The sequence below is a fragment of the Anas acuta genome, chromosome 3 (assembly GCF_963932015.1).
Source record: "Anas acuta chromosome 3, bAnaAcu1.1, whole genome shotgun sequence".
Lineage (NCBI taxonomy): Eukaryota > Metazoa > Chordata > Aves > Anseriformes > Anatidae > Anas > Anas acuta.
The window spans coordinates 55,953,998-55,967,524 of NC_088981.1; the positions used below are offsets into that span (position 1 = coordinate 55,953,998).

A 13,527-nucleotide genomic window follows, 5' to 3' on the forward strand; every position below is an offset into this window, starting at 1 on the left:
TTAATCTAAGAAAAGCAGATTTGAAAAATGTTTCAGCTCTATAACCCCAAAATTGCCACTGCTTCTTGTAGAGTTATCATCACATTAATAGAACCTTCCACACAAACCCTTGTTTATGTAAAGTGCTGACTGTCAGTACCAGTGATAGTTTGTGGTCTCTGCATCCACAGTGTGACTGAGAGTACTTTGTGCTGCTTAGAGAGAGGACAACAAAGGAAAAGGGGTAGAAAAATTATTATTTCTCAGTTCTTGCAATTTCTGGATTTTACTTTGGGTGAATGAGGATGAAGTTCTCCCTCTAGGGAATGCCCAGCAACTTCAAACCTCAGAATAGCTGGAGCAGATCTCTTCAGCCCTTCTAGATTTCAGTCTTACCGTTTTAGCATAACAGTAAAGGAAATGTACAGCTTTACATAGATTTGCATATCTTATTTATTATCTAACTACAGATAATGTAATCAGCAAAAATAGCATGGAATGCTTACGCCTGTGCTGAGAAAAATTCCTTTAACAGTGTTCTGCTAAGTAAGCAGGTTGGAAGTTTCCAATTTTGTTTGTAGAGCAGCAAGTACCTGCATGAGATCAACACGGTGTCCCTTAAGGAGGGTTCCATCTTCGTGAAGTTCAGACATCTGTAGTGTAAATACGTACATACTTGCTAGTCATCTGCATTCCCTTTATGCTTAGTGGAGAGAAACAGGATGTGATTTATCTGATCCCAAGGGATAAATATACTAAAATAGGTCAAATGAATCATGCCACAAAAGGGCTCTGTCTTCAGTGGTGGTAGACGCCTGTGTGAAACAAGAGTACAAATGAATCCAACACAGAGATCCATATTTGAGGTTGTGCTTTGTCTATAGGAATAATCTGTTTCCTTACAAGGTGTTTTCACTATGCCCATACTATAGCCCTTTGGTCTTGTATTAAAAATAACTAAGATACACACACACAATTGGACCAGTGCATTCCCTGAAAGGGAAATACAGTGTGAGCTCCAGCATGAAAAGTTCGTGTGGAATTCTGTGGAAGCTTTGTGTTGAGATACATACAAGATCAGATCAGATACACAGAGGCAATGTTTGTGCATGTGTGTTACCTAGAGGCTGCATGATTTAAATGCTCATTCTCTTCCAACAGGTATAAATCAAACGAGGATTATGTCTATGTCAGAGGTCGTGGCCGAGGAAAGTACATTTGTGAAGAATGTGGAATTCGCTGCAAAAAGCCAAGCATGCTCAAAAAACATATCCGCACTCATACTGATGTCCGGCCTTATGTATGCAAGTTGTGCAATTTTGCCTTCAAAACTAAAGGTACTTGACCTTTTTTGCTGAACTTTTGCCACTTGCCAAACAAATCCCGAGCAATTTTGCCATCTGGAATCCAAGCACCCTTTTCAGTCAAGGAAAGAAGTTTCTTCAAAATAAAATGGCTGTGTTTATGGGTACAGGACTCTATGAGAGAGATTGTTCTCTCCTGTTGAATTTGCCCAGGAATTTCATGAGTCTCAGAGACTCCTTGGATAGTTTCATTAAGAGCTATTGGCTCTTGACTGGTCCATCTGTCTGCAGAAAAAATCTAGTAGCGTAAGAACTGCCCTTACAAATAATACTTTCTGCCAAAATTGTTATGTGGTACAAATTTTAATTGCAACAACACTCAAATGCTACCGGGAGAGTACACTTATTATGACATAATGTAGAAGCAGAGCATCAGCTGCTGAGGAAAACATGCCTTCACAGGCTTTACAGTGGGTCAGTTTCAAGTTTATAAATAATGTATGTCTCCCAGATGGGCCACTCCATCCACTGCGGCATTAATTATGAATAGAGATCTGATAGCCTGTGTTCACATGTATTTATCAGCACAGAAAAAAGCTTCCATTTGTCACCCTGAGGCCACAGATAATGATATTCTTTGGAATTTGGATTTGCCATGAAAATGTCTCCTTAAAAGAAAAAAATCATTTTCTTTGATAGCATTTCTTTGTAGCGCAGCCCAAATGAGCCTTACGTTCTCAGTTTCTTAGCTCCCCTTTGACAGGCAAGGGAAATGGATTCTGGTCCCACTGCACTGAATTTACTTTAAGGGGGAGAGAGGAAACTGAAAGAAATTTCTCTTGAGATCCCAGCACAGCTTCATGGCTGTTTTGAGGATTGAGGATTGTAATAGTTTCCATGACTCCAGCACTTCTTCCTCTGCCAAAGATGGGAATAGCTGATGGATGGTAGTAGATCCATCAACCTAGTTTAAGATGAGAACTTTCATCGGGGTGTAGAGACAAAGAGAAGGAGCTGCTCATGGTAGTCCCAATGGGCCATCTGTGGAGCTGTTCTCAGATCACTGTTTACATTTGACATTGCAGGAGAAATGGGTCTTGAGGAGAGACTTGAAGAAGGATTGTGGTTTTGCAGCTCTGTTCAGAGAGGACATTCCAGGCAGAAGAGATGGCATGGAAATAAATGTGAAATTGCTTGCTGAGGCTGGCATTTCTGGCAGAGAAGAAGAAACAGGGAGGAGGTGGCGTGCTATTGCACAAGAGGGGGATGAGTAGGAAGAGACTAAGCCTTCAAAGTGCAAGAAGTGTCCAACTGTTGTGTTACTGCTCATGGGCAGTTGTCAGCCTCATAACTATTTTTGCTATTTTGCTGAGGACAGCAGGGGACGGATCTTCAAAGATACTTAGGTTTTCAGTGTCACCCTGAGCGTTTAGCCACCTAGAGGCATCAGAAGCTGTGTTCAACTTTTCATGCAGTGCACAGACACCATAAGAAACTTACTGGGAAGAGAATTACATAAACTAGCCAGGACTGAGCATCAGTGAAGCAACTTGTGTGCTTCTTCACTGTCTGAGAGAATGGTGCTGTGTTTCTCCCACCATGTTGCATGTGCCACCCATACCATCTGGTCAGGGTCCCAAAAGTAGCATAGGTACATTCAGTGCTTTCCTTGAAGTAAGAAGTGTCATGTCTGGGTTGTCACTTTCCCTGTTGGATGTTGCAGATACGGCTGAAGTGGATAATGGATTAGAGTGATATTTTTGTTTTTCTGGCTTGTTCTCTTTGCGCTCAGGGTTCTTTGCCATGAAATGTCTCTTGGGGCCAGTCTCAACCCAGTTCTCTTATCTGTGAAAAAACAGACCAAGACAGACACTCCAGAAAGTCAATAGTCTAGTGTTAGATTGCTCCCTCAGGGGAATGGGAGATCTGATTTCAAATCCCTGCTGTGTCTGGTTCAGATCCATACTCCATAGCAGGGAACTGAACCTGGGTTTACCACATCCCAGGTGAGTACTTTAAGTAGAGCTCCTCTGAGTTCAGAGATTGCAGCCAGACAGTAAACTTGCACTGAGAAATCACCCACAAATGTCTTTTTTGTTGCTCCAAAATGCTTCAAGCACAACGATTGTTTGGAACCCACATGTGATGTAAATGGGAGAGTCCTTAGCTTGAGGTGCCACTGTGAAACTCTGGCTGAACCCTGAACAACTGGTGTGCATTGGTGTTACGTCAATGTCCAGGCAATCTGTACATATCACAAACACTAAGCTCAGGGGTAGATAACATAGAAAAGTGAGTTTCTGAGCTTGCTGGGGCACCTGAATGCAATGCGGAAAATTGGAGAGATGCCTACATACCTCTCAGGCCCTGAGTTTAAGTATATTTGAACATTATTATTTTTTTTGAAGATATAAAAACCCGCTCTCTGTGTTTCTTAATGAACAGGCTCTGAGGGCAATAGGCTGGATGAATCAGCCCTGTGTTTTTCTGTTTGTTTGCTTGCTTGATTTTTTGTTAGTTTTTAAACTAAAAACCCTATCTGCAGGATAATGGAGTTAAGATACACCAAAACCTGAGTTGGAAAATGATCTTTGCTGTTGTCAGTTAATTAAGACTCATCTCTGATCCATAGGAAATCTGACAAAACATATGAAGTCTAAAGCACACATGAAAAAATGCCTGGAGCTTGGAGTATCAATGACATCTGTAGATGATGCTGAAACTGAAGAAGCAGGTATGTCAGAATGATTTAATTTAGTTGGAATGGCCTCTGGAGTATGCAAATGACTCATTGCACTTTAGCACAGTGGCTGGCATGGGAAAATATATTAAGAGTATTTTGGGCATTTTTTTAATTAAGAGACGTCTTTCTAACAAACAGGAAGTATAAAAACTAAATCTGATCCATTTGTCTGAGTTATGTTTTTTATTATGATACATGAGGAGAAGCTAGAAATAAAAGTATGACCTCTTATTTGTCATGCATCTCATACAAAGTACCAAGTATTTTCAATTTAGGTGTGAAAGATGGCAACATTCAGTGGAGTTACAAGGTGAATGATGAAATTGCTTTGTATGCTTTCCTTTTCACATGATAAATTTGAGTGTAGAGTTTTAAGGTATTATTATAAGGCTTTATAATTCATATATTATTATATATGAAAATATTTTTGAGACCATTAAGAATGGCTTTATTTAGCCATCCCAGATGAAGAGCATCCAGTGATGGCACCAGGTGTTCTGGGTGGGGAGTGAATGTGGCAGGAGTGAGAAATGTTGCATGTGCTCACCATTTTGACTTGTCGTGGCTGTTTCAGAAAACATGGAGGACATGCAGCAAGAGGCAGAGAAGAGTAGCAACTTGGCAGGCCTGTCAGCAGAGCATCAGTTTTCTGATGCAGAGGAGTCAGATGGTGAGGATGGTGATGACAACGATGAAGATGATGAAGATGACGATGACTTTGATGATACTCAGGGAGACTCAACACCAAAAACCAGATCAAGAAGCACCAGCCCGCAGCCTCCTCGGTTCTCCTCCCTGTCGGTGAACTCGGCTGGGGCGTCACAGGGGGCTTCACCTGAGGGCTCTCTTTCCGTGGGACACTCCTCCCTCATCAGTTATTTGGTCACCTTACCTAGCATTCAGGTTACTCAGCTTATAACACCAAGCGACTCCTGTGAAGACTCACAAATGACAGAATACCAGAGGTTTTTCCAGAGTAAGAGCACTGATTCAGAGCCCGACAAAGACAGGTTAGACATACCTAGCTGCATGGATGAGGATTATGTGCTTTCGTTAGACCCCGGTTCATCTCCGAGGGACCTCTCACCTTCCAGTCGGCAGTCATCCCCTGGCTATGATTCTTCACCGTATAGAGATAACTCACCAAAGAGGTATTTAATGCCAAAAGGGGATTTATCACCCAGAAGGCATCTGTCACCCCGGAGAGATATTTCACCCATGAGGCACCTTTCCCCGCGGAAGGAGGCTGTGCTGAGGAGAGAGTTATCACCAAGACGGGACGTTTCACCGAGACGTCACCTATCACCACGGAGACCAATGTCACCAGGGAAAGATGCGTCTGTTAGAAGAGATTTGTCTCCTAGGCGAGAGAGGAGATACATGGCCTCGGTTAGAGCGGCATCTCCCAGGAGGGGCTTATACCATAATCCAGCGTTGTCCATGGGTCAATATTTACAGTCTGAATCTATTCCAGTGGGGCATTCAGTAAGTATGAAAGAGTATTTTTACTCCTGTTGTCAAAACCAGTGCTCTTGCCTAATCTGCATATAGTATTTTGAAAAACTTGGCAGCTTTGTAAAAAAAAAAAAGAAAGCATAAGCTTTGAACTTGAGTGGGAAATCCAGGAATGAATGCAAGAAATTTGGAATAGGCAGGGACGAAGTCAGGACGCTGATTCATTTAGATGCAATACAGTCAGCCTAAGGGTCAAATCTTCACTTGGTACACATCAGAGTAGTTCCATTAGCTTCAATGAAATTAGGCTGGCTTGCATTAACTGCCCCTGTCTTTATTTTAAAATGTCCCAGGAAGCTTACATGGTGTGTGGGGCTTGTTACAGCACTGTAAAACCTTTTACCTCCCAGACTGTCAGATGGGATCAAGCCCAGATCAGGTCTCAAGGCCCTGATACTGCAGTATGGTGACCATCCCTGAAGTATTGTTTAATGCAATAAAAACACTAAAATAAATGGAACCCCTTTGAAAAGCAGGGTGCCCATCTAAATCAGGATCTGTGGCTGGAGTTTAAAGGATAGTACTGTGTGACAGGAGCAGACAGCTGTCTGCCCTGCAGAAAGCACCATCACAACTGGCTGTTTCGGCAGGGACACAACTGTCTGAGTGGAAATGGAAATATGCAAAACTTGCACAGCTGCTGTCTGTGCTGTTCCTGTTCAGTAAATAAGCTCTCAGAAACTGCCGACTCGGCTCTTTTGACAGGCCCTAGCGTTCACAAAGCACTCTGTCTACAAGTAAATTGGGTCTTTGGAGTTAGGAAATGGCCTTACTGTTTATACGTTTATTTATATATGTAGTATGCTTCCCTTGCCGTGTTTGATGCTGCTGCTGCCCTCTCCCTGCCTACCTCACTAACTGGTGTGCGGAACCAGTACAGGGAAGTTGTGACAGGCTGCCACCACGTCAGCCCCTGACAGGGCTGCCCTCCTCTCCTCTCTGTCACCAGTCTTCTTTACTCTTTGTGTAATTATGGCTCTTCTCTGTAGAGGAGAAGATCTGAATTAGCATTTCCAGAGCTCTAGCTTGAATTTCTCTACAGAGATAGGCTGGGGAAGCTGGGCTTGGGCAGATTTGATAACTGCACCTGGCAATGCAGTGAGGAACACAGCTGGGCCAAGGTGGCTGGAGCAGGGATGGATCAAACAGTGCTGAGGAGTGCCAGCTTGGCAGATCCAAAAGTGGCTTTTTGTCTTTTCAGAAGGGTTAGGGAAGTTGCAATATGAGTGGCTAGGCATGTAGGAGATAACAACATAGGTTCCTGCAATCCTGTGCAGAGCTTATTCTGCCCTTGGCCAGAGCCTGCTTCAGGCCTCTGTCACCAAACTCCATCCTTGCCCCAGCCACCTCCTCCTGGCCTCACATCTGGTCCCTCTCCCTCATCTTAACTGTGGTATCATGGTCTGGTAAGTTGTTGGAGAGAGAAGCTGAGAGGGGTGGCTTCCTAAGCTGTCCTTGGGGAAGGGCACATTGAAATCCTGCTGTGCTCTCCCAGGCACAATTGCTGTGTAGCTGAGAGAGGATACAAATGCCGTTATCAGCCATATCGACAAAGTAAGTACAAAAAAAGGATAAACAGCCACCAGTTTAAGAGTCATAATGCCTCAGTATTGAGTGGAAGGGATTATATCACACACAGAATCACACAGAATCATCTGGGTTAGAAGAGACCTCCAAGATCATCTAGTCCAACCTCTGACCTAACACTATGAGATGCTACAGCTGACATTGTATAGAAAGTTTAAGTCCCTAATGTCCTGCATAATACACTTCCACTGTCATCCTGTAGTAGAGATTTTGGATGTGTGATGATGTTGGCAAAAGGGTATGTAACAGTCACCCTTGGCGATGTGACAGTTCTTGCTGTAATACTTGCCTTGTTATGCACACCTTCCAGCAAGGCGTTTAGCACATTGCAAAGACTCTTTTAGCACCCTTAGCTCCTTCTTTTGGAAATTGCTCTTCACCATGCCAGATGGGCTCTTAACACTTACCTTATTTTTGAGGTACGATCAGGCATTTGTCCTACAGAAAGCACTGGCAACTCAATGGCATGTTGAGTGTTTTGAGAGAAGCCTAGACCTCAGTACAGTCACTAGACCCTGAACACTGGTGTCACTGGAAGTGGAGCCCGGGCAAATTTAAATGAGGGAATTAGAGTTGAAGATGACTGCCCATCTCAACAAACACAGTGAGGAAGAAAAGATGGATTCCTTGCCTCTTGAAGCCTTTCCAGATGATGTACTTGAGCCAAACAGAAGTTGAGTTTAGGTGAAATACACATTAATGCACTCAGTGTGTGGGAAGACAGATAACACCTGAGCTTGCTATAAATGAAACTGTTAGAAAAGATAAAGGAATAAAGGGTGTTTTTCACTTTCAGAGAAGTGAAATCCAGCAAATCAGAACATAATTAACAGCTGTATCAGTGATACAGATGCCAGCTTGCAATCCTGCTTACTGTTTCAGAGCTGCATTGGATTCCCAGTCCTTGCAGGAATTAGAGGATTTTTGTGTTCTGGTGCCTGAAGTTACCAGAAGAAGCCACTTTTCTTTATTCTCCATTGAAATTGATGTATTTACTCTATTCTCTTTGGCCAGTGCTTATCTGGTTCCCCTTCATGTTTCTTCACCTTGAATGTTCATGCTGTTTGGTGGTCTTGTGCAACGAGCTTTGACATTGAAATCACCATATAGAAAGCAGTTGAAATTATTTCTTTAGGAAGTGGAAAAGAGCATGGGAAAGTAACTATTTTTGTAGACTATAGACAACAATACAGAAAAATATCGTTTTTCCTTTGGCAGTTAATAACAAGATGCACTCTTGCAATAGGATACTCTCTCCAAAGTAGCCCAAGGCTCTTGTCGATGTGGGTGCATGTTTGGCTTTGGCAAGTTTAAATTGCCGTCTTTAAATTTAAAGGCACATCACCATTTCCCTCTAAATACATTTGGGATCTTCTATTCTGTCAATGGCAGAAGTTTCTTTTCTTTCTGAGAAGTCTGGTGCCAGTATTGCAGGGCTATGATTCTTCTCTCTAGTAGTTATTTTATACCAGTCGTGAGGGAAAAAGGAGAAAAGGGAATGCTGCTTTTATTCAGCTTGAGTGCATCTCTGTTAGCATTTTAGTTTGGATAGGAATGTGCTTTGGAAGTGAATGTCTCTATTGTCATATTTATTGTGCTTTGACTCACATCGCAGAGCGTTCTTGGAATAAGTGAGCTGGATAATTTTCAGATGACATTAAGCTGGAGAATGTGCTCGAGGAGTGCACCAGGTGCACTTAAACTGTGAGTGGGCATTCAAGTGAGTGAGAAGGGACTATAGGGTGAGTCCAAACTAATCTTCCTCTCCAACCCCACAATACACATATTGTGAACAATAGGTGCAGCATCAATCGTTTCACTCTCCTCCTGCTTTTCCCCACTCCTGATACACCCCATTACCTCTTCATGCGGACAAAAGCTCTTTCCTTTTCTTCCAGTCCCAGGACTAGCCACAGCAAGACTGTGAATATACCTTGCTGTAAGCAGTGCATACTTGTCACTAGCAACTTCTTTGGCTTCTAGGAGGTAGTGGATTTTTTTGCCTCCTTTGCTGGTTTTCACAAGCAGTTGCTGAGTAGGAAATTAATGCAATTTGCTTTATTGATGTAAGTTTATCTAGAGTCTGCTTGTGTTGCTATTTTGTTGCACCTTTCTTTCATTTTGAAGTCTGATGCCTGTCTGAATATATTCAGAAGGGCTGAAGAGAATTAGGCACCTCTATATACACTTGAAAGACACTAGGACTAAGGTCCTTTGATCATCCCAGACATAGGGATATTAGATCCCTTTCCAAACACTGAATACTTTATTGTCTTGAGTGAAATGCATTCCTGTACAGAAAGCCAGCATAAAAGTCCTGAAGTCCAGATGAACTGTAAATAGGTCCACTGATGTATGTCGCCTGCTATAGTGCATTCTTAATAGCACTGCAAATCAAGTTGATCCTGAAACTGAAGTCCACATAGATTTCAGTCCCTTCATTGAGCATCATGTCTTTTAGAAAGCACATTGATAATGATGTTCTCTGTTACCAAATTTCCACATCAAGTTCAATGTTTTTTAGTTTTTAACTTTAAAAAGACTCAAGTATGTTAAGATATAGTAATCAAAGTGTTGTTTTTTTCATGCAGCGTATATTTGCAAGTTGTAGTCTAAAGGGGATCTGGGGCTGCCAAGAGGATGTCTGTGAAGGGCATTTGTCTGAGAAATATGGTCTTTCTCTTAATTCCCCATAGCCTGTTTTGGGTGATGTACCAGTCATCAGGTGATGTACTGGTCTTTTCCCTTGAGGCACTCTGTGAAGTCGGATATGGCTTTGCTCAGGCGTGTGGTGTGGAGGTCTATCTTTATGATCAGGTTAGCTCAGTAAAAAGCTCCTACAGAATATTGTTGTTTTGAAAATTATGTCACCCGGAGTTGAGGGGAAATACACTAAGCTGCAACAAATGAGAATTAATAGAAAATTAAAAGGATTCCTCTTGGCTGACAAAGAGAGGAACTCATCTCACTGCGCTGATAGCAATCTATTCTGACTGTACAGCAAAAAGGTACTATGACTTTCCTTACTGTAGTCAGTGTTGAGATCTAATACTGCCATGAGAATAAGGTCTTTGGATTTTCAGAACGTTTGTTAAAAGAAGAGATCATCTAACATTCTGTCTCTCCCCCATGAGTGTGTGTATGTCACAGAATCACAGAATCATCTAGGTTGGAAAAGACCTCTGAGATCATCTGGTCCAACCTCTGACCTAACACTAACCAGTCCTCCACTAAACCATATCACTAAGCTCTACATCTTTAGAAGTCCTTTAAAGACCTCCAGGGATGGTGACTCAACCACTTCCCTGGGCAGCCCATTCCAATGCCTAACAACTCTCTCAGTAAAGAAGTTCTTCCTAACATCCAACCTAAACCTCCCCTGGCACAACTTTAGCCCATTCCCCTTCATCCTTTTGCCAGGCACGTGGAAGAACAGACCAACCCCCACCTCACTGCAGCCTCCTTTAAGGGACCTGTAGAGTGCGATAAGGTCGCCCCTGAGCCTCCTCTTCTCCAGGCTAAACAACCCCCTGTGTGTCTGTATGTATGAAAATGTTAGATATTTGTAAAGGATATAGAATCATAGAATATCTTGAGTTGGAAGTGACCCACAAGGATCACAGGGTCTAACTCTTGGGTCTGTACAGGACCACCCAAAAATCAGACCATATGTCTGACAGCGTTGTCCGAATGCTTCCTGAACTCTGGCAGCTCAGTGCCATGACCCCTGCCCTGGGGAGCCTGTCCCAGTGCCTGACCCCCCTCTGGGTGCAGAACCTTTCCCTAACCCCCAGCCTGACCCTCCCCTGTCCCAGCTCCATGCTGTTCCCTCGGGTCCTGTCACTGTCCCCAGAGAGCAGAGCTCAGCGCCTGCCCCTCCGCTCCCCTCCTGAGGGAGCTGCAGGCCGCCATGAGGCCTCCCCTCAGCCTGCTCTGTGTGGGCTGAGCAAACCAAGGGCCCTCAGCTGCTCCTCATATGTCTTGCCCTCTAGACCCTCCACCATCTTTGTAGCCCTCCTTTGGACAATCTCTAACAGTTTTACGTCCTTCCGTCCATTGTGGCGCCCAAACCTGCACACAGTGCTCGAGGTGAGGCCACACCAGCGCAGAGCAGAGCAGGACAACCCCTTCCCTCGACCAGCCAGCTGTGCTGTGCTCAATGCACCCAAGGACATGGTTGTGCCTTTTGGCTGCCAGGGCACACTGCTGGGTCGTGTTCAACTTAATGTCAACCAGAACCCCCAGATTCCTTTCTGTGGGGCTGCTCTCCAGCCTCTGGTCCCCTACTCTGTGTGTATATCCAGGGTTGCCCTGTCCCAGGTGCAGAGTCCAGCACTTGCTCTTGTTAAACGTCATGTGGTTGGTGATTGCCCAGGTCTCTCATTTGTCAAGATTGCTCACCAAGGACTCTCTACCCTCAAGGGAATCAACAGCTCCTCCCAATTTCGTGTCATCTGCAAACTTACTTAGTATACCTTTGTGTCATGCATCTAAGTCATTTATAAAAATACTGAAGAGAACTGGCCCTGAAATGGAGCCCCATGGAACCCCACTGGTGACTGGCCGCCAGCCTAATGTAACCCCATTAACTACAAGCTTTTGAACCAGACACATCAGCCAACTGTACACCTATCACATTATGTTTTTGCCTAGCTGTATGATGGACATTAGTCCAGAAAATACTGTGAGAAACAGTATTGAAAATTTCGCTGAAATCCCAAAAGATTATATCAGCTGGCTTCCCTTGGTCTACTAGGTGGGTAACCTTGTCATAAAAGAGAATTAAGTTAATTAAACTAGACTTTCCCCTCATGAACCTGTGTTGGCTGTGACTATTTTAAAAATAGGATGAAAGGTGTGAACACTTATTAATGCCTGTAACCATTTATGATGGCCCTTTCAAAACTCATCTGCCAGAGCTAGAGAAAGATAATCTGATACGTGCTTAGGCAGGCTTGGAAGGCATCCAGTGGACACTGTCACTGTCTCTGTAAAAATAAGGCATGAGACATACATTGGATGATACTGCTGATCTTGGAGCATGTAGCAGTTTCTATCATGTTAACTACCTCTGTCTGGCAAGGACAGAGTGATGTCTTACTCCCTTTCGAAGCTTGTGGCAGGGTACAACGTGAAGACAGTGTCTTTCTCAATTAGAGATATGAGTATGACTAGGTTTGGTCTTCAATGAGTTTTACTCCTTTTGTTTTGGTTGCTTTTGCTCTATTTCCCTTGGCCCAAGTTCACATCAGATGCAATAGTGATAAATGTCATGGCTTAGGAAACAGCCAAAAGGACAACATGACTGAGAAATGGGTTGACAGAACAAAGATGGAAAAAAAAGGGGGGCAAATAACTGTGCAGAGGTGAGGTTAGTGATAGGAAGGGCTGACAGGGTAAATGAACTATGTCTTGTGGCTTGGCAATTCTAGTTTATTCTGTAAATTTTTCCCCTTTCAGCAGTATAACGTGCTGTCACTGTACTTTCTTATGACAGTTTCTCTTTTACGAGACTCAAGTGTCTTGCTTTCTGAATAGGAAAATTCCCAGAATTAGATTATTCTCAGAATAATAGCATCTTTTAAGTTCAAGTCTGATGATTATGGGTCACCCTTCCTGTCTCAGCATTGATTTATATTAAACAGGACAAAGCATCTGAGCACAGTGAGATTCAGCCACGGGGTAGCACAGAAACTGAATCTTTAATTGCCCCCTAAACCCATTCCCTAGGATGGGATCAAGAGGTTGCTTAATGCCTTGAGAGCTAGGATTTCCCAGCAGTGAAGTGCTGCCACTGCAGTGCATTGGCATTTAGCAGCGCAGTCCTTAGGCTGCCATACCAGGACTGGGGCTCTGGGCAACTGATAGGTGTTCGGTCAATTTGCAGAGCAGAGATGGGTATTTGTGTTCGTTTGATTTCCTATGGGCATCCCCGAGAGCTGTGTGGCCAAATCCCACATACAGTTATGCAAATGTCATCCTGCACTTCTGTCATCGTTATTTCTCTGTTTAACAATAAATGATACTTAATCATCAGATGGAAAACAAATTTTAAAAGTTAAGAATGAAAAAAAGAGAAACCCAAACGCCCAAGGCATATTTTAATGCAGAGTGGAGATGAAGCTATTCATTCTTCCAAGGCAGGAACTAATGGGAAGACACTGAAAAAGTCAGTACAGTGCGATTGTTTTTTATTAGCCATTACAAAATCCTTCATTCTTCTCAATCCCATTATGAGTGGGTGAGTGTCCCCACTACAGAATCATCACTTTCACTCAGTTAATGCCTGTGCTTTTGTTATTATTTATTGTTTACAGATAGGCCAGAATGGTGCTCCAGTGTGTTAATGACTATAAAATCTTGAGTCTTCTTTGTACAGAAATATTTGAACTTTCCTGG

At 43.2% G+C, this 13,527-nt stretch overlaps 1 protein-coding gene across 1 annotated transcript in view; it reads left to right on the top strand.

Annotated features, from left to right (window-relative positions):
• The window catches only part of HIVEP2 (HIVEP zinc finger 2), a 134,145-nt gene that overhangs the window by 118,149 nt on the left and 2,469 nt on the right, over nucleotides 1-13,527 (top strand). Inside the window, exons 8-11 of the mRNA XM_068675088.1 lie at nucleotides 1,141-1,316; nucleotides 3,916-4,017; nucleotides 4,601-5,576; nucleotides 9,825-9,945. Coding sequence (XP_068531189.1) covers nucleotides 1,141-1,316; nucleotides 3,916-4,017; nucleotides 4,601-5,576; nucleotides 9,825-9,945 — 1,375 coding nt within the window. The remainder of the gene's footprint in view (nucleotides 1-1,140; nucleotides 1,317-3,915; nucleotides 4,018-4,600; nucleotides 5,577-9,824; nucleotides 9,946-13,527) is intronic.